Source organism: Taudactylus pleione, unplaced genomic scaffold (genome assembly GCF_031769625.1).
Source record: "Taudactylus pleione unplaced genomic scaffold, aTauple2 ptg000532l, whole genome shotgun sequence".
Taxonomy (NCBI): Eukaryota; Metazoa; Chordata; class Amphibia; order Anura; family Myobatrachidae; genus Taudactylus; species Taudactylus pleione.
In genome coordinates, this window is record NW_028284934.1 from 805,797 (window position 1) to 824,423 (window position 18,627).

The 18,627-nt window shown below is 44.9% G+C and overlaps 1 protein-coding gene across 3 annotated transcripts in view; it reads left to right on the plus strand.

Annotated features, from left to right (window-relative positions):
• MAST3 (microtubule associated serine/threonine kinase 3) overlaps nucleotides 1-18,627 on the plus strand; it is a 254,091-nt gene that overhangs the window by 93,675 nt on the left and 141,789 nt on the right. The window contains exon 1 of one of the 3 annotated variants that reach the window (XM_088450861.1): nucleotides 14,934-15,089. The exons of the other annotated variants lie outside the window; for them this stretch is intronic. Within the exon in view, the coding sequence (XP_088306987.1) occupies nucleotides 15,049-15,089 (41 nt within the window). The 5' untranslated portion in view covers nucleotides 14,934-15,048. Of the gene's footprint in view, nucleotides 1-14,933; nucleotides 15,090-18,627 lie in introns of those variants that run through there. 3 annotated transcript variants of the gene reach the window in all.

Genomic DNA, 18,627 nt, shown 5'->3' on the forward strand with positions numbered 1-18,627 from the left:
AATTAATTGAGATGCAAAATTTGTGTTCCATTCAGGAAAAGGCAGTCTGGAAGTCCAAGGGATGTGGGCAAGAGTCTTCTGGACTCTGGAGAGATGGACAAGGTAAGCCAGTGGCTCCCAAGGTGTAGTACCCAAGCCTGGCTGAGGCAGCCCACGGTCTCACTCATCTGGGAAAACAAGGTATGTGCAAATTGGTGAGAGCATACTGGAGCGCACCGGGCTTTTCTTCTCAAGCGGAAAAGAGAGCAATGTCCTGTCTGACCTGCTTGTGGAAAAACATTGGGAAAACGATCCCTACCGAGCCATCCCACATTTCTCCGACTGACGGACCTTTTCAGGTAATACAAATTGATTTAATCCAATTACCACCCTGCAGGAATCTCAAGTATGTATTAGTGTGCAGTGATGTGTTTTCTAATTGGGTTGAGGCATACCCCAGCTGCCACTAATACTGCTTCAGTTACTGCCAAGAAATTGTTCAGGAGTTTGTATGCAGATACGGTATCCCTAAAATTATCGAGAGTGAAAGAGGTACTCATTTCACAGGTGATGTTTTCCAAAATATGTGTAAACTGATGGGTATTACTAGTCAACTTCATACCCCTACCGACCACAAGCCAGTGCCAAGGTGGAGAGGATGAACGGGAATATTAAAAACAAATTAAGTAAAATCATGTCAGAAACTGGACTGGGTTGGCAATAAGCACTACCACTTGTCCTTCATAGTATCAGGACAACTCCTAGACCCCCTCTCAATCTGTCCCCCTTTGAAATACTGTTTGGTAGACAACCTCATTTGATTATAAGCCCACAGGAGGACTTGAAAAGTAACAATGAGGTAACTGTAAGGTATCTTATAACAATGAGTAAACAGTTAAAACAGCAACAGCAGAAACTGAAATTGTTGTCACATGATATGCCTGAAACAGACTCATGATGTTGAAGCTGGAGAATTTGTTATGATCAGAAATTTCTTGCGTTCAGGTTGTTTGATTGATCAGTGGGAAGGTCCGTATCAGGTGTTGCTGACGAGTACAACTTCATTGAAGGTTGCGGAGAGAGATACCTGGGTCCATTCCACTCACTGTAAGAAGGTCAACCAACTGGTGGAGAAACAAGGCGGAATTGAGACAGATAACGTAGACCTGTCAATTGCGAGTCTGTTCCGGGAAGGTTAAAGGTTACAGTGAGATACCTGAGCTAAAGAAATTTGTAGATCCTTGTTTTCAGCAATGGATTGATCTGCTGTGGTTATCTTTGTGTTTTCTCTCAGAGTCCTCATTATTTTGGGTTGTTTCAGGATCTCTGGTTTCTGTGACTGAGGACAGAGGATGGAGAGGGGAGCTGATGGTGATATCAATGGAGTGGAGTCGGGAGAAGGAGCAATACAGTCACAAGGGCAGTATCTGACCAAACCCAGTACAGTAATTGTTAAGAGATCTGCTATTCTGGATACTCGGAGACAGTGTGAAGGTCTATCATCTGAGGATTATTGTATGTGTGAGTTCTGTGGGTCCGTAGTCAACGAGAGATGCATCCAACAGTGCCAACCTAAGTATAACCAGTATTGGGGTGGGTATCCTTTAGAGGATTATCACACCATGGTGGGCAAAATTTTTAACCAAACCGACTGTTGGGTGTTCTCTCACGTGCCCCAAGGACAGCATAATGTAGGATTAGTTCCATTCCCATTAATTATCTCTGAAATTTTAGAATTGCAAAAAGGGAAGACACTGGATGGAAAATTTCTTAACACCAAACCACCCCATTTTAAACTCCACCAGTACCAGGTAGATGAACATCACCAACTCCAATAAACCAGGAAGTTGGGAGGTGACTGGGAATAACCAGACAATGACTTTCTCACTAAGAGCTGATCGTGAACCTATGAATTATGAACTGTTACGCACAATTAGGTCAGGTGGAAGACACTTCCGGTATAAATATACATTAAGTAACACCAAGGAAATGGTTGGCAGAATACCAGAAGGGTACTGTTCTAGGGTTATACAACCATAAACATGTATTAGCCAGATGGGAGAACCTGAGATAGGATCATTTGTGAGGGAAATGTGTTGGATGATCATGATGCATTCTATTCCTTATGTTCTCCCCGATGATGTATATTTTATATGTGGAAGGAAAGTGTATAAGTGGCTCTCTCCGAGTTCCGAAGGTTTGTGTTATTTGGGAAGAGTAGTTCCAGAAGTTCTGACCCTTACACATGATGAAATGCTTGGTATTCTTAAAAACACACCATCACCATATCTTCACACACAGTATGAACACAGAGACAAAAGAAATTTGATACCTGGTGACGTGCATAAAGCCACACAGTTAGACAACTGGCTTTCAAGTTTTGGTAGCATTGGATCCCACCAGGATCGCTCAGGGTACACTAAATTTTAGATATATCCAAGATCTTGCTAAATTAATAGATAATATCACTGAGATGTATGATGACACATTCAGGTACACAGGTAAGGAGTTGCAAGCTTACAAGAAAGAACTCGTGCAACATAGATTAGTGTTAAATTAATTAACAGCTGTCACTGGAGGGTATTGCGTAACTTTGGCCACCCAGTTTGGTGTAAAATGTTGCACTTGCATTACAAACGATACCAGCGATGCCAAGGAGGTGACAGACTGGAAGATGGATGAAATTCTGCAGTTAAAATGGGAATTTCGAAACAACCATAATGCTTCAGTGGCTGAAGTAGAGGAGAAGGTAGAGGATTGGGTTTCTTGGTTGAACCCAGTGAAATGGTTCTCAGGTCTAGGAGAATGGGTCCAGGAAATGATTGCGAGCATAGGTAAACTCCTGATCCTCATACTGGTTGTCATCATAGTAATTGGCTTATGTGTCAGGTGTGTTCCTACTGTGTTGAAATGTGGAAAATGTAAAGATAAGGTAAACCGAAAGAATGAAATTACGATGGTGGTCAGTAGTAACAATATAAATACTGAGGTAAATGTAGGACTGCATTACAACCCTGAACTAGAAGGTACCATCATATGATGTATAAGATTTAGACATGCATAAAATTGTGTTGTTAAAATGTTATTTTAAAACATCTTAAATAATGTAAGTCCCTATCCCCTTCAAGACTTCCTTTATAGGTTAGGTGCAACCCCACATCTTTCCCATGATCTCCCAAGATCCGCGGTGTGCGTATAGTGGTAGTTTTATGTCCCCTCCTAGAGACACATTATTTTTGGATTAAGAACCACATTGTGCCATCCCATAAATTAACATTAAATAATATGTCATAATGTAAGGGTAAATTAATTTTTAAATCAGAGTATGATGGCATGTTGTTTGCTATCAAAGGATGGACTGTCGAAGCCGGATAATTGTCTGAGACAGAATTGGTTTAAAATTAAATCTGCATGATGCCATTTTGCAAATGGCAATGAGATCCCATTTTGCGACTGGCTGCCCAGCGCCATTTTAGTGAATCTCGCCCATTATAAGTACATACGGCGATGCTATTATTTAGCGTCATGTGATTCCCACTCAATAGAAAGAAGTTAAAAGTCATCATCATATAAATACAGACAGTAACTAAAACATATAAAATGATTAACCCTGCAAAACACGTACCATGGTGTACTCCACAAACACGTAGTCACACACTAACTAGCGTCTTTTCCCAAAACCCCAATACTTACACACTGCACACTTACATAAAAGGTTCTCTAGTATTTAAGTGTAATATTCAAGGTTTATTCAGTATGTTGTGAAATAAATGTAATTTGATATCTAAGGTTTAGTACATGGTAAGCAGACCGTGTTTGGTGTTGTACTGATCCACTGTGCCTTTGCAGATTTCCGGTACCATCGGTGAGAAGATCGCAACATGTGTCTGCAAACTATGGACCATAGAGAGTTAAATATTAAAATGTACTCTGTAATGTAACCAGAAAAAGGACACAAAGGGCTGTTGGAGGCTGGATTGTGTCCTTTACGAACTGACCTATGAACTATACTGTAACAGAAGAACCAGGAAGAAGAACCAATGGAATCATGCCAAACTGTTCTATTGTATTGCCTATCCCTGTAAGAGTATATATGTGGGCTCTCTAAACGTGGATGCCAGTCTGCTTGCTTTGCTGTTGACGGAGGTTTCTATTTTGATGCCGGTTTATCTGGGTCCAGAGCGCGTGCGTATGTAACAACTGTACCTTGGGTCTGTATGATTTATTTGCGCTAATTGTATTTAGATCACAGCATGTAACCATCTGTTTTTATATTGAATAATAACTTTTTGTGCTTTGGAACCACACTCAAAGTCTGAAAGCATTTATTTCTTGTGCGACTCATAACGCTAAATAGCGACAATTTTAGAAGGTATAGACAGGCAGGAATCGATACTGTGCATCGGGCGTCTCAATAGTCATAGAGACTGGTCGTGGGATTCTTAGTCATCAAACTGGTTTGATATAACTCATGCAGGGGTGCATAATCTATTCACCAGGGATTCACAGCAGTAACCCTGCAGGACGTGGCCCCCTATATGTATTAATTAAGACCAGTTATATAAACTGTGCACACATATTCCGCAGCACTTTACAGAGAATATTTTGTCCATCAGATGTTACAAGCAGTTAGTGACTTTAAAAGTCTGGGTAGTCTGATGAGGGCACTGATTCCTAAGGTGTAAAGGCCCCCATACACGGTTCGATGGCACCGTGCGAAGCGACAGGGGATCCGTCATCCGACATATCGGGCGGTCCCCCCTCTCTCCCGCATAGCAATTCATGGGATCGCACATCGCATCCCCTGCTCGGCCCGACATCAGGGCCATACACTGTGCGATAAGGCAGGCAAATCGCACCAATCAGTTGGATCGCCTGCTTTATCGCCCCGTGTATGGGGGCCTTAAGGCTGAAGAGGGAATGAACAGTGCTAAAGAGAAGAGGAAGCTCACTGAGTCAGCGTGACAGCTATTCGATTAGCACAACTTTACGGGGAAAACACCCAGTTAACGCACTCGTTAAGTACACTTAACACCCCTTTTTAACACTCTTTAGAAAGGGGTTTGGGTGAAAAAGGGAGTCTAATTGAATAACTTCAGGCGACTGTCTAATCCCGGCAGGGGTCTAATGACATTTATCATTATCCCTACGCTGGAAGACCGACGCCCGGCATACTAAATGAAGGTAAGCCGGGTAGCGGGTGCGGACAGCCGCGGGGGGAGGGTTAGGGGCTCCTGGGGGGGACTTAGGGTTAGGCACCCCCCGGGAGGTTATGCTTAGGCTAGGGGAAGGGCGGGTTATGGTTAGGCACCCCCGGGGGGAGGTCAGAGTTAGGCACCCCCCTGGGAGACATAGGTTTGGGCTGCGGGGATGGGGGGTTAGGTTTAGGCACTTAGGGGGGTTAGGGTTAGGCACTAAGGGGGGAGGTTAGGGTTAGGGGGGAACAGGGTTAGTTTTACTTACTTAAATCACCTGTCGGGATCCTCACTGCTGCCGGTCTTCCAGCGTCGGTCATACATACTGATTCCGGTGTAAAGATATGCATCGATGATCATCAGCAACATTATATAGCTGATTTGCTGCTTACAAATTTTACCTCCTACCTGATATTAGTAGTGTTACGGGTATATTATATCAAGTCGCAGCAGTGTATTCAGATTATTTATCTTTTTAATTTGAACTGCTTGTTTTTCATTACACTTTATTTGGAAAGCATGACTTGCATTTATTAAGAGGTTTGTCAAGACACAATTATCTTGTGTATATGACAGGTCATTATATTACTGTATTGTCTACAAATAGGGTACTGTTACTGTATTTGAATTTATAACTAACCTTGTTAAGCCGCATCCCCACATTAACATTAGGTGTAAATATAAACAATTGTATGCCTGAAATCTGCCTGAGGCAGGAATATTGCAGATTTGAATCTGGAAATACTTGCAACACAAAACATAAACATACTGTATGTTTTTTGCAAAACAGAATCTTTGCACACCAATATACAGGACCAAATGTGAAAAGCTGTAAGGCACTGTGGACCTCATTCAGACCCGGTCGCAAGCGCTGAGCGCTCGCAACCGGGTCGATGTTTTGATCCTGCGCACGCGCAGCGGCCGCACTGCTCTCTACAAAAGGGCCGGCTGTCGATATTGATCGACAGCTCGGCCCGTTTTGTAGGCGGGGCGGGGGGGGTGGCTACACAAACGGAGGCGTTCCTGACGGAACGCTTGCTGTTTTGTGGGTGGCCACGCTGACATCAGCAGTGATGTCAGTGGGGAGTTTCCTGCTCGTTTAGAGAAGGAAGCTCCCTGGGGCTTGCGGTTGCCGAGACCCAACCTTAGGGTCTCGTAGCAAGCCCAGATGGTCGGTCGCTAAGCTGTGGGTGGTAACCCACAGCTTAGCTAGCGACCAGGAGGCCGCACTAAAAAAAAGAAGCGGCCGCCCTCATTCAGAGAGAGCGATCGCTTCTTGCGACCGCCTCTGAATGAGGGCCTGTGTTTGTAGCTGTTTTATATATATAATAAACATTTAGAAAGCAGAGCATATTTGTTGACAATCACAATAATGACAGTCAAAAGTTTAACACCATAATGTCAACATGGTTAAAATGTTGACACCTGCAAAATGTAGACAATAGAAATGCTAGGGTTGGCTTAAAATTGGGTGTTGACATAGTGTACCAGTTAACATTTTGAACATGTCGACATTATGTTTTTATTTAGACAGCTTACTTAGTATGATTTATCACCCGTCATTTACCAAAGCCCATAATACTACAGCTATCGGTGATGCTCATTTATAACCCTGAACATGATTATTTCCCTGCCCAGTGGGGGGGGGGGGGGGGGGACCCCTCCTATGCCTCTTATATCTCTATTGTTTTCATCAGAAAAATTCTGAGAACTTAACACTAACATTGGTATTATTGTGGTTTTGAACTTCACACTTTGCATTGTTTTGAGCTTTTCTTGTTGATTGAGATTTGTTTGTTTTCTTTTTCTGTCATCAGACCAACTGAAACTGAAAATGTCAACAACTATGTTACAGGTTGTAGTCCGGAAAAAATGACATGTTCTTTGGTCATTGTTTTATAGTTCTGCTTTATTTTGTCATTGACTTGTATTCTGCTGTACAATAAATAGATTTAAAAAAACAAAAACAGAAAAAAAGATATTTGTAACAGAACATACGTTTTAAGGAGATTTTATCAAATGCATGTAACTCCTAAACCTGATGAATTGTTTTAGCTGCTAAGAGCAAATATGCTAGCTATGGAGCTGATTCAGGGCCGCTCACAAGCGCTGTGCGCTCGCAAGCGACCCTGATGTGTGCCCCGAGCCCCACTGAGCGACTGAAATTCAGTCACTACGGGGCTCGCAACAAGATGGGGAGGCTGTCGATGTTGATTGACAGCTCGTCCCATTTTGTGGGCGGGTGGAGGGGTGGCTGCACAAACGCAGGCGTTCCCTTAGGAACGCCTGGCGTTTGTTGGGCGGTCCAACTAACATCACTATTGATATCAGTAGTGGACTTCCTGCTCTATTAGAGCAGGAAGTCCACTTGGCCTTGCGGCAGCTAGGCCCTACCCCTGGGTCTCGTCGCAATGCCGATGGTCGCGATTATCGCGACGGTCTCCAGCCCGCTCGCACAAGCTGTGGGTGGTCACCCACAGCTTTGCGAGTGGCCGGAGACCCCCCCCAAAAAAAACACGCCCACATTCAGAGCCAGTGGTCGCCAGCAGCGAGCGGCTCTGAATGAACTCCTATAGCTTTTTCACTGCCTTGTTAAAGAAGCCTATTAGTGTTAAAATGGATAGAAACACCCTATATTTATGTATTTTTCCCTCAGGGTACAGTTAGTAGCTTACAGAATTCTGCACAATATACAGAAGATTGGAATTTAGTAATTACAGTCTGTATTGTATTTGTACTTTTTACAGCATTACTGCAATTCAGGTTCTATTTTGTAAGATTGTGGTTGATTATTCTATAATTATACAGCTTATTTGCCATTTACTATATAACAAAAAATCAATTGTAACCGTGCATTTTTACAGTTGTACCAATCTGCATTTGGAAATTAAGATTACATTTATTATTTATTCTATTTTACTGAAATATTACACCATATTTTTGGCAATTCTCACTGGGAATCCAGGTTTAATTGGGAACAATAATCAAATTTGTAATTTTAATATGTAATATAACTTTAAAAACTTTTTTTTCAAAGATCTGTTTATTTTATTTATAAACATAAGAACATTGAAAAGACAAAGCACATTGTTGTACTAGATCAGGTAAGTGAAACTCGCGGCCCGCAGGCAGCATGCGGCCCAAAGAATCATTTTATGTGGTCCAACAGTGTGGGCCCAAATACAAATATTATGCGGCCCAGTCACCCCTGCCGCGATCGGAGCTCAGCTCCGATCACGGCAGGGGTGACTGGGCCACATAATATTTGTGATTGAACTTGGAATGCTGGTCTCTGAAGCGATCAGAGACTAAAAAAGACTCTGATTGCTTTAGAGGCCAACGTTCCCAGTGATGCAGTTCGCGGGTGACGTCATGACGTCACCCGCAATGTGAGTGGCCTGCCCTGCTGGATCTAGTTAGATCCAATCAGCGGCAGGCGTCTATGCGGGAGCGGTGCCCAGTGGCCAGCGTGAATTAAGGTAAGAGAGGTAAGTGGGGCCTATTCTATACTGGGAGGGGGCACAGCATAAGGGGCATTACTGGGGGCACTACTAGGGACATTACTAGGGGCATTACTGGGGGCACAGCATAAGGGACACTACTAGTGACATTAATGGGGGCACTGCATAAGGGGCAATACTGGATGCACTGCATAATGGGCACTACTGGGGGCACTGCCTAAGGGGCTCTAATAAAGGGTGCATTGCATAAGGAGCTCTCATAAAGGGGGCATTGAATAAGGGGCTCTTATGCAGGGGGCGCTGCATAATGGACACTACTAGGGGCACTGTGTAAGGGGCTCTAATACAGGGACATTGAATAAGGGGCACTGCATATTGGCATTACTGGGGGCACTGCATTAGGGGCACTGCGTAAGGGGCTCTAATACAGGGGGCATTGCATAAGGAGCTCTCCTTATTAAACACTATCTCTCTGCACTACCTCCCTGACCCCTCCATACTCACCAATATCTGCACTACCCACTGACCCCTCCTTACCAAACACTATCTCTCTGCATTACCTCCCTGACTCCTCCATACTCACAACTACCTATCTGCACTTCCACCTAACTGAGCCGTTCCCAAACTTTTTGAATCATGGCGCCCTAGAGTATCAGCATTGTTTTCACGGCACCCCTAAGGCCAAAAGTTTGTTATTGAGAAATTCAGAAGAAAATTTAGTTAATTGAAGTAAATTGTGCTTACCTGTCATCCTCAGGTTTATTTATATGGTGATGGACAGGTTTGCATTTCTGTTTGCCCACATATTTACATTACATTGACCATAAATAATTTGATTTGGTGCTGGACCACCAGCCTGAGGCACCCCTGTAAGTGTCCCAAGGCGGGTGGTGGGGGTTTGGGGGGGGGGGGGGGGGAGAGAGAGAGAACAGAGAGAAAGAGGAGTTTTATAGTATTCTAGTACCTCAGTCAATTTGATTTAGCCACCTGTGCTCAACCATGGATATCTCTAAGACCTGAACTGTTGTGGTGCCTTGAGGATCGTCTTTGGGAACCTCTAGTCTAGAGAGTGGAAGCTGCTATAAATCTTATATCAACTTGTGACTTTAGGTTAGTATTGTTACCCATTTTGTACCAGTATCCAGAGCTAAAGCAGAGCACTTCAGAGCCTTAGCTAGCTCCCTCTGGGCCTGATCCAGACCCGCTTGCGAGCGCTCGATGTTGGGCCAGTGCGCATGCGCACGACGGACCCGGCTCCATCGTGTGCATGCGCGAGACCCGGATAGCGACGGGCAAGCCGTCGCTATGGGTCTCGCTACAAAGTGGGCGTGCTGTCGATGGTGAGTGACAGCATGCCCCCTTTGGGGACAGCATGCCCCCCATGGGGACGCCTACCGTCTGGGGCCGGCCCCACTGACATCATGAGCCAAAAGCACTCCAGGGCTTGCGGCAGACTAGACCCAACCACAACGGTCTCGTCGCAGCCCGATGGTCGCGATGGTCTGGACCATCGCGACCATCTTTTTGGACGCTCGCTATAGCTGTGGGTTGTCACCCACAGCTATGCGAGCGGCCAGGAGGCCGCTCTAAAATCAGGAAGGACGGCCCTGATTCAGAGCGAGCGCTCTGTCAGAGTGTCCGTCTCTGAATCAGGGCCTCTGCCCCTGCCCCCAGTACATGTGATGTCATAATGTCACAGGAGATGAGCCAGGAGAAGAGAGGCCTTCCAGGCACCCCAAAAGCCAGAGACAGGTGCCACTGGGGCAGCGATTGTGAGCGTGTGCACTACAGTGTGGCATAATGTGTGGGCATTACAGTGTGGTATAATGTGTGGGCACTGCAGGGTGGCAAATGTGGGGGACACTACAGTGTGGCATAATGTGTGGACACTACAGTGTGGCATAATGTGTAGGCACTACATTGTGGCATACTGTTTGGGGTACTATAGTGTGGCATGTGTGGGCACTAGTGTGGCATGTGGGGGGCACTACAGTGTGGTATAATGTAGATGCACTACACTGTGACATAATATGGGGGGGGCACTACAGTGTAGCATAATGTTAGTACATGTGTAGTGGTCTAATTTACCCATAATTACCCGCATTTCAAGGGTTACTGTGTGACTCACCACTACCTCCCTGACCCTTCCATACTCACCACTACCTATCTGCACCACCCCCGACCCCTCCTTATCAAACACTATCTCTCTGCACTACCTCCCTGACCCCTCCATACTCACCACTATCTATCTGCACTATACTCCTGATAGAGAGATATTCATTGTATTCTATTTTTAGTAAATAAAAGAGCCATAAATTATACCAATACTGCTTCCCATTATAGTTGGCCACAACCCCTCCAGTGACTGGCCACACCCCTTTGAGGGCCTCCATTATTACGTTCCCCTGTGGGCCCTTCATGCTCCACTCCTCCACTGCCCTTTTTTCATAGGAAAAGAAAACACTGATCATAGATAAATGACTCTTAGGACTGGCCCATCAAAGATGGCATGAGATCCAGGAAAGTTAAGTCTTATATACACTCAGGGTATAAATTCAAAACACATTAAAGTACTATACAGGCTATATTTGCATATAAGAAAGCGCTCGGACGTTTGTTTTTTCATTGACTTGCTTCACTAAAATCGTCACTAAGTTCCCTTTTGTCATACATTAATGTTTCATATACCAAAACCTTTGCCGACAAATGCTCTATAGAATAGTGAAAACTGCTTAAAATTCTATCCAGTGATTCTCAAAATTAGCCCGATCAGACAGACAGACGCCTACCAGGGACTTTATTTTATTCTATGTATAGATAGTTAAATATGCAAACATTACCATCATAGTGTTCATTCCAGCACCCTGCACCTGTCACAACATGTGCAGTTCCTCCCTCGGGTGTCGCTGTCTGCTCTGGTGCTTCTAGTACACTCTGGTCTGTATATTACAAGTTTGTTGGTGAGTGTGCTAGAAACACCAGAGCAGGCAGGAAAGAGGAACTGCACAGGCTGTTACAGGTGCAGGGTGCTAGCATGAACAATACATCAGGATAAAATGATAGCAGTAACACAGGGCCTGATTCAGAGCTGGACGCTCTGACCAGAGCGCTCGCTCTGAATCAGGGCCCTCCTACCTAAAAATGGAGCGGCCTCCTGGCCGCTCGCATAGCTGTGGGTGACCACCCACAGCTTATGCGAGCGGCCAAAAAGATGGTCGCGATGGTCAAGACCAACGCGACCATCGGGCTTGCGACGAGACCCTGCGTTAGGGTCTCGCTGCCGCATGCCCAGGAGTGCTTTTGGCTCTATGTGAGCTCTATGTGAGCTAGCAGCAGGTAAAAAAGAGGTCACATGTGTGTGTGTAAATAACATGACATGTTGGGAGTTGTAGTGCTCTGTATGCAGTATTACACATCATGGGACTGATTCTGAGTTAGACGAAGAAGTGTCCATGTCGTATCTTTTGCCGCTGTAGCATCTGTGACTTTGTGCTAATGCCGCCCTTCCCTGGTATACGGCCCTGTGTTCGAATGTGCAAAGATTGAACACCCACTTTGGGCGTCTTTAGAAGTTCAAATGCCGCAGCATCAAAACTTGCACCAGCCATATACAAGGTGTAGATTCTCTGTCTGAGAATGATCTCCAATGTGAGCAATGGCGCTTCTTTGTATGCAACCACTTTCAGCAATACACCCACGAAACTCCCACAGCACTCCTATAAGAGGCAGCATCATTCGTCTGATTAGCTTCCTCCCTGTCACCGCCCAATACAATTGTAATACATTTCAGACACAGACTCACTGGGGCCTGAATTACAGATGTGCGCTATCGCTGCCGCAATTTTTGCAGCTCGGGATTTGCGAAAATATGCTAACAGCGGCCGGGACTTGTACTGAGACGTCCACTAGAGCCATTGCAGCTGTCCACAACTGCATACTCATATTAAGCAAACATCGACTCTCTGAGTGAATTTATGGTCACTAAGAATGGCCACCGCGTCTGAGACACCGAAGCCATGTTATATGCATACTGGATCGCAGGCACAGCTGGAAACATGCCCCGAACATGCCTCCATTTAGCCGTCACTCCCTGTTACCTCCCACAAAACGTTTGTCTCCTTTCAATCACTTGCAAATGAATCCTCACTGCAACTGTAATTGCAGTTCAATCACCACTTATGCGCATTGCAGCTGTGATCAATTGGATGAACATCAGAATAGCGTACAACTCTGAATCAGGCCACCTGTGTGCTAACAATTCGAACGCATGTGCGTGGCAACTTACACGCATGCACAGTATAAAAAAAACATGGCTCCACTGCATCTGATATCGGCAGTGCGTGCGACTCATAATCAGGCTCCATGTAGGGATGGACATTGAAGCCCAAAGGCTAGCAACCATTGATGTTCCCGGTGTGATGGAAATAGCTTTCCATTCGATGCCAGGATTGCGATAGTTTACAACCATTACAAGTCTCCTTCCGATGGCCAACAGATAGGGCGTATCTTCAGTGCAGCTGCAGACACTCGGAAGCGATGTCAGAAGCACAGCACCTTTTGTAAAATCCCAGCGTTTACTGCATAGCATATGTGCACCAAATAACCAACAGTGGTTACCTTATGATGGCCACATGCCATAGCAAGGGATGTTACAATTGCACCATCGCTGCCACTATTCGACGCCTATTTTGTAACATCATCACATGTTCTAACAGTAGACAGGGCCGCAACTAGGGGGGCTAAGGGTGCCGTGACCCGGGTGCCAGACTTGAGTGGGTGCCGGGAGAGACTGCCGGGAGGCTAGGTTGCTGCTCTTGTGGGTTTGGAGCTGCATCCCGGCCTTGAGAGGCACAGAGACACCGTCAGTCTAATGTGGTGTCGGTCGCAAGCCAATCAGTGCCCGCGGACTGGCAGGCAATCAGCAGAGGCTGTAGGTCCGTGAGCTAAAATTGGTTTGCGAGCGGCACCACATTACAATGACAACAGTACTGACAGTTCCCCAGTGTGTGGCAGCCCCGTCCCGTGCCACCCCGAGCTCACCCACCGCATGGCCCTGGCAGATAAAAAAGGGAGATGGGGCCTTACTGTGGCTTCATTTAAAAAAGCCCTTACTCTGGAATAATGTGTAAGGGGACTTACTGTGGGATAATGTAAAAGGGACCTTACTGTGGCATGTGTGGGCAGTACAGTGGCATAATGTATATGGGGCATTACTGTGGCATAATGTGTTATAAAGGACATTACTGTGTGGCATAATGCATACATCCCAACTGTCCCGCATTCAACGGGACAGTTTGGTTTTTCTGGGACTGTCCTGCTGTCCCACCCTCGGGCCGCAATGTCCCGCGGTGGGGGGGGAAGCATACACCGCTGCTCTGCATAGCATAGCATCTCGGAGCTGCTGGGCATGCCCCATTAGTGATGTAAACGGGGGGGGGGGGTCATTAGACCACGTCCCCTTTACGATCAGGCCAGGCCCCATTTTCGGCCGCGTGCACATCCCAACTCTGGGACTCCGAATGTTGGAAGGTATAATGTGTTGAAAGAGGCATTACCGTGGCATAATGTGTTATAAGAAAGGCCGTTAGGGTAGTGCAACCAGTGCCACCGCACAGGGCACCACAGGGCAGGGGGCGCTGTTTGAGCCTTTTAATTTTCTGTTTATAATCATTCTCACTTGTAGCTTCCTCTTATTTTATCCCCAGCATCTCCTGGTCTCCCCATTTTTCCCTGGCCCTTCCCCATGAGACCATGCCCCTTTTTCGGGTGCGTTTTGTCCCCATTTCAAACAAAAGTCTACTCATGGCTCTGGTTATAAGGGTTATTAATGTGTGGCATAATGTGTTATAAGGTGCATTACTGTGTCACTAAACCACACACCTTTTTCGTCCTCTATGATGTATTTTTTTTTTGGGGGGGGGGCACCACATTATGGCCTTACCCCGGGTGACAAAAATCTTCGTTTCGGCCCTGCAGTAGATGACCTATTTATTCCAAAATTTTGCCAAGTACGGTATTGCTAGTCAACATTAAAAGAACCTTATGAAACAAATACATTTTGTGATATAAATAAGGTTAGAGATCTTGAAAGTCCATGACAAGTGATCCATTATTCACGTAGCTGTTGCTATACTAGTGTACCCACCATTATCATTATTACTATACAAAATCTCACAGTCACATACTCAACACCCATCACCGGCTGCATCAGGCTGCTTCCCTCCAGCACTGACAGTGTTAGCAGCAGCTAGATGCCGCCCCCCGTTACGTCACCGCCCCAGCTTCCTGCCGCTGTAGACCCTCGTTGTGCTGCTGCTGTTGGCCGGCAAGATCCGGGCTTTCGAATTCGCCGGTTGTCGGGTCGGGCTCCGGGGGATGAGAGCGCGCACACCTCTTGCAACTGGCCCTGGAGAATGGCGGCTTACTGGGACACTTATACAGTGAAGACCTATGTGTAAGGAATGGAGGTGATGTAAACAATGGGACCAGAGCAGGGACGTCTCTGAGCCACTTTTATCGGCTATCAGAAGAATTGGGGGCAGTTGCATATGTGGCATTCATGTGCATCCCTTGTTACTGATGCCAGCTAAACTGCTATGTGCCACACAGTACTCTGCCAGGTACAGGCATTAGGGCGACAGTAAAACTGGAGCCAGCACGAGTAACATGCAACGGGACGTGTGTAATATCTGGCCTTCGGCTCAAGACTGGTAAAATGCTATTGGCTTTGGGGCAGCTGATTTGCACAAAGTAGAAAAGTGATGGTTGCTGAACTTCATTTGTACCTATCCATAGACCATTCCTTACTGGTTCTATCTTATGTTGCTCTGTGTTATCTAGTGCTACTGCTGATGTCTAGGTGTACTGCTAATATATATGCAAACTTTAAAGTCTTCTAAAGTTCTTTAAATATTTAGCACTCTTTTCTTCTGCTGGCAGTCTTGTGCTTCTTGTGAAGGACCTACTTCTATGTTCTGTGTCATTTGGTGCATGCCCTGATCACTTTACACTCATCTTCTGTTTGCAATGCCAATGCATACAGTCTACATTTCCCAGTGTGAGTTACAAAAAGAAGCTCTCTATTCATGTCCATTCAATGGATATGAAAAACTCTGATTTTGGAGAGAGAAACTGTGTCCACTTTGAGGGTTGTTTCATCAGAAGGACTCTAATGTGGCAAAGTAGATCCCTTAATTGGGTATTTCAGTTCCCACAGAGCAAAGCACCACTGTGAGTTTTCAATTTGGAAAGAATATTGGCCTTGCTGGAGTACTCTGCAAAATAATGAAGTAAAAGCTTTAAACGGAAAATTAAACTCAAGCATCCATAAGCAAACGGTCTTTTTAGGATGTCGGATCCGAGTTACTGGACAGCATTCCATGGGTGTAAGGGACACTTGGCAAAAGGGGCGTTATTGCAACGGTCCAAAAGGTACAGATTTTTATGTTTGGCTGTAAGTACAGCGGTTCACTATGTCATACTTTATTAAAGAATAATTAAGGAAACCATTTTGCTATCAATCGAAGGAAAATAAACCTATTATTGTTTTCTTATAAAGTACCACATTGTTCCTTAGTCCTGTACAATCAAATAGATAAAATTGGTATACTATGAATGATAATACTGTAACCAAACATGAAGCAGATGGTGATATGTCCTTGCTTAGTAGAACTAGTGTTTACATTTTATCACAGCTCCCTGTTTTGATTAGTATATGTTTACTATAAAATTGAAGTACATCTTAAAACTAATGGGTCAATCCAATTAGCCACTATGATCTCAGGGGTGCAATTCACAGTGGCACTAGCCACACTTTACAGCGTCTTAAACTCTCACTAAAGTGCTTGCTGCCCCATAGGGGTCGGAGCAAAGTTGTGCGAATTCGGGTTCGTTGCAACGGCAATTCACACCCTTCGCGGCTAAGTGGATTGAGCCCTAAGTAGTGGGTACATGTAAAACAAGTTATGATCCTCTGCACTAAAACATTGTCTGGGACCAATGCCATACAACCGGATTGCTTGAAGGATATTGATCCCTAGGGCAAGTGATCTTCCTTATTTACACCAACATGTCTAAATATGGAGTGTTTTAGATGGTTTTATATTAAATGGGTACTGAGCTGTGAAAAAGTAGTTCCCATAGACAGAGCTCCAATGTACAGTAAATGCACCCCTAAGGTGTACCATTCTCTTTATTCCCTTTGCGTCAGATAACCAGATTTAGGAACTGTGAGTGCTTGGCACACAACACATGTAAGCTCTATGTACACTGCCTGCAATCTAGTACCATGGTATCGGTTTGCATACTGCCTATGTGCAAGCAGGTACTGTGTAAATAGTGATCTCTCAATGGTCAAAGTTACAATGTATACCAGCTTCAAATGATCATCTGTGATTTTCCCCATAATCCACAATATTTTTTATTTTCTGTTTTATATTTATCTGACTTATGGTGCGCACACACGGTCAGATAATACAGGACGATAAGAACGATATCGTTCATATCGTCCTGGTTTTGGGCCCTTCCAACCCACAAACGATGGTCGATGCGCAGGCACAGATGGTTGTTATCGACCATCGCCCGTGCATGCAGGCCAACCTGGTCGATATCGACCAGGTTAGCCTGGTTACTATAGGAACCCGCGATCGACGATCGCGGGTCGTTATAGTTGTTTGGGGGTTGGTGCATGTGCTGTGGATGTTCAATATCGAACATTCAGGACGATCAGACAACGACATCTGATCGTTGTCTGATCACTCTGTGTGTACGGAGCTTAATAATTCAAGTGCTGATTTAGAGTGAACACATCACACTGCTCACATATGCTTCCAACCTGCATGGAGCTAACTTGACTATACTGCTGACCTGTTTATTTCAGTTTTGTTGTTCTGCTACCAAGATGTTCTATATGTAATAGCAGGTTATAGTGTAAGACTTCTATGGAATATTTTTGGCAATGTAAGTATGTTTTTAAAAAAATGTAATGATTGTGGGATATGCATTTTTATTTGGCTCATGTCTCCTATAGTATTGATTGGCTGATATTTCAAAGTGCTTTTTAAGTATCCGTAGTATTGATATTGCAGCAAGACTACAAAAATGCTTTTCCGCATATTAATGTATTTTGCCTCAACAAAAGATTAATTGTTTCTGTTTGTTAATTTTTCAGCCTCAAAGTCTTTTAGTGGTGTGCATAATGACCAGCATATACCGTATATACTCGAGTATAAGCCGAGTTTTTCAGCACATTTTTTTTGCTGAAAAAGCCCCCCCTCTGCTTATACTCGAGTGATGCTCCAGGACCAAAATGAAAAGTTACCTGCCAGAGGTGGCCGGCGGTAGCAGTGTGAGATATCCCCGGGGTACGCTGCCCTGTCTGATTCCACTGCGCTGGTGACCTGCTCTGCTCTGTATGCTTCCGGGTGAGCGGCGCCCGCAAACCCCCGCCCTCCACTGTGGAGCCATTTGCTCTGTCTGCTTCCGGGTTAGCTAGCTGAGCGGCGCCCGCAAACCCCCCCCCCCATGGACCGTGCACCAGAGCAGTTAGCGGCGAGAGGTGCTGATGAGAAGCCGAGATGCCCTCACTAGTTGCAATGCGCACATCCTGATGAGGAGGAATCCAGTTTGAAGGATTTTAACTCTTGCGTTTTAGCTTGGTTGCTGATTGAGCTAAGGTTTTTGTACTTTTACAGTTATTGTTGATACCATATTGGTTTTGTTGACTCTCTTTTCCACTTACAGAGCTAGTTTACTGTTTTTCTTTGAAATAAATATTCAAAAACATTTAACCTACTGATGCCTCAATTAATGTAATTTTATTGGTATCTATTTTTATTTTTGAAATTTACCAGTAGCTGCTGCATTTCCCACTCTAGGCTTATACGCGAGTCAATAAGTTTTCCCAGTTTTTTGTGGTAAAATTAGGTGCCTCAGCTTATATTCTGGTCGACGTATATACGGTAATTAAGCATCAATGCTTACCGGAGGATTGG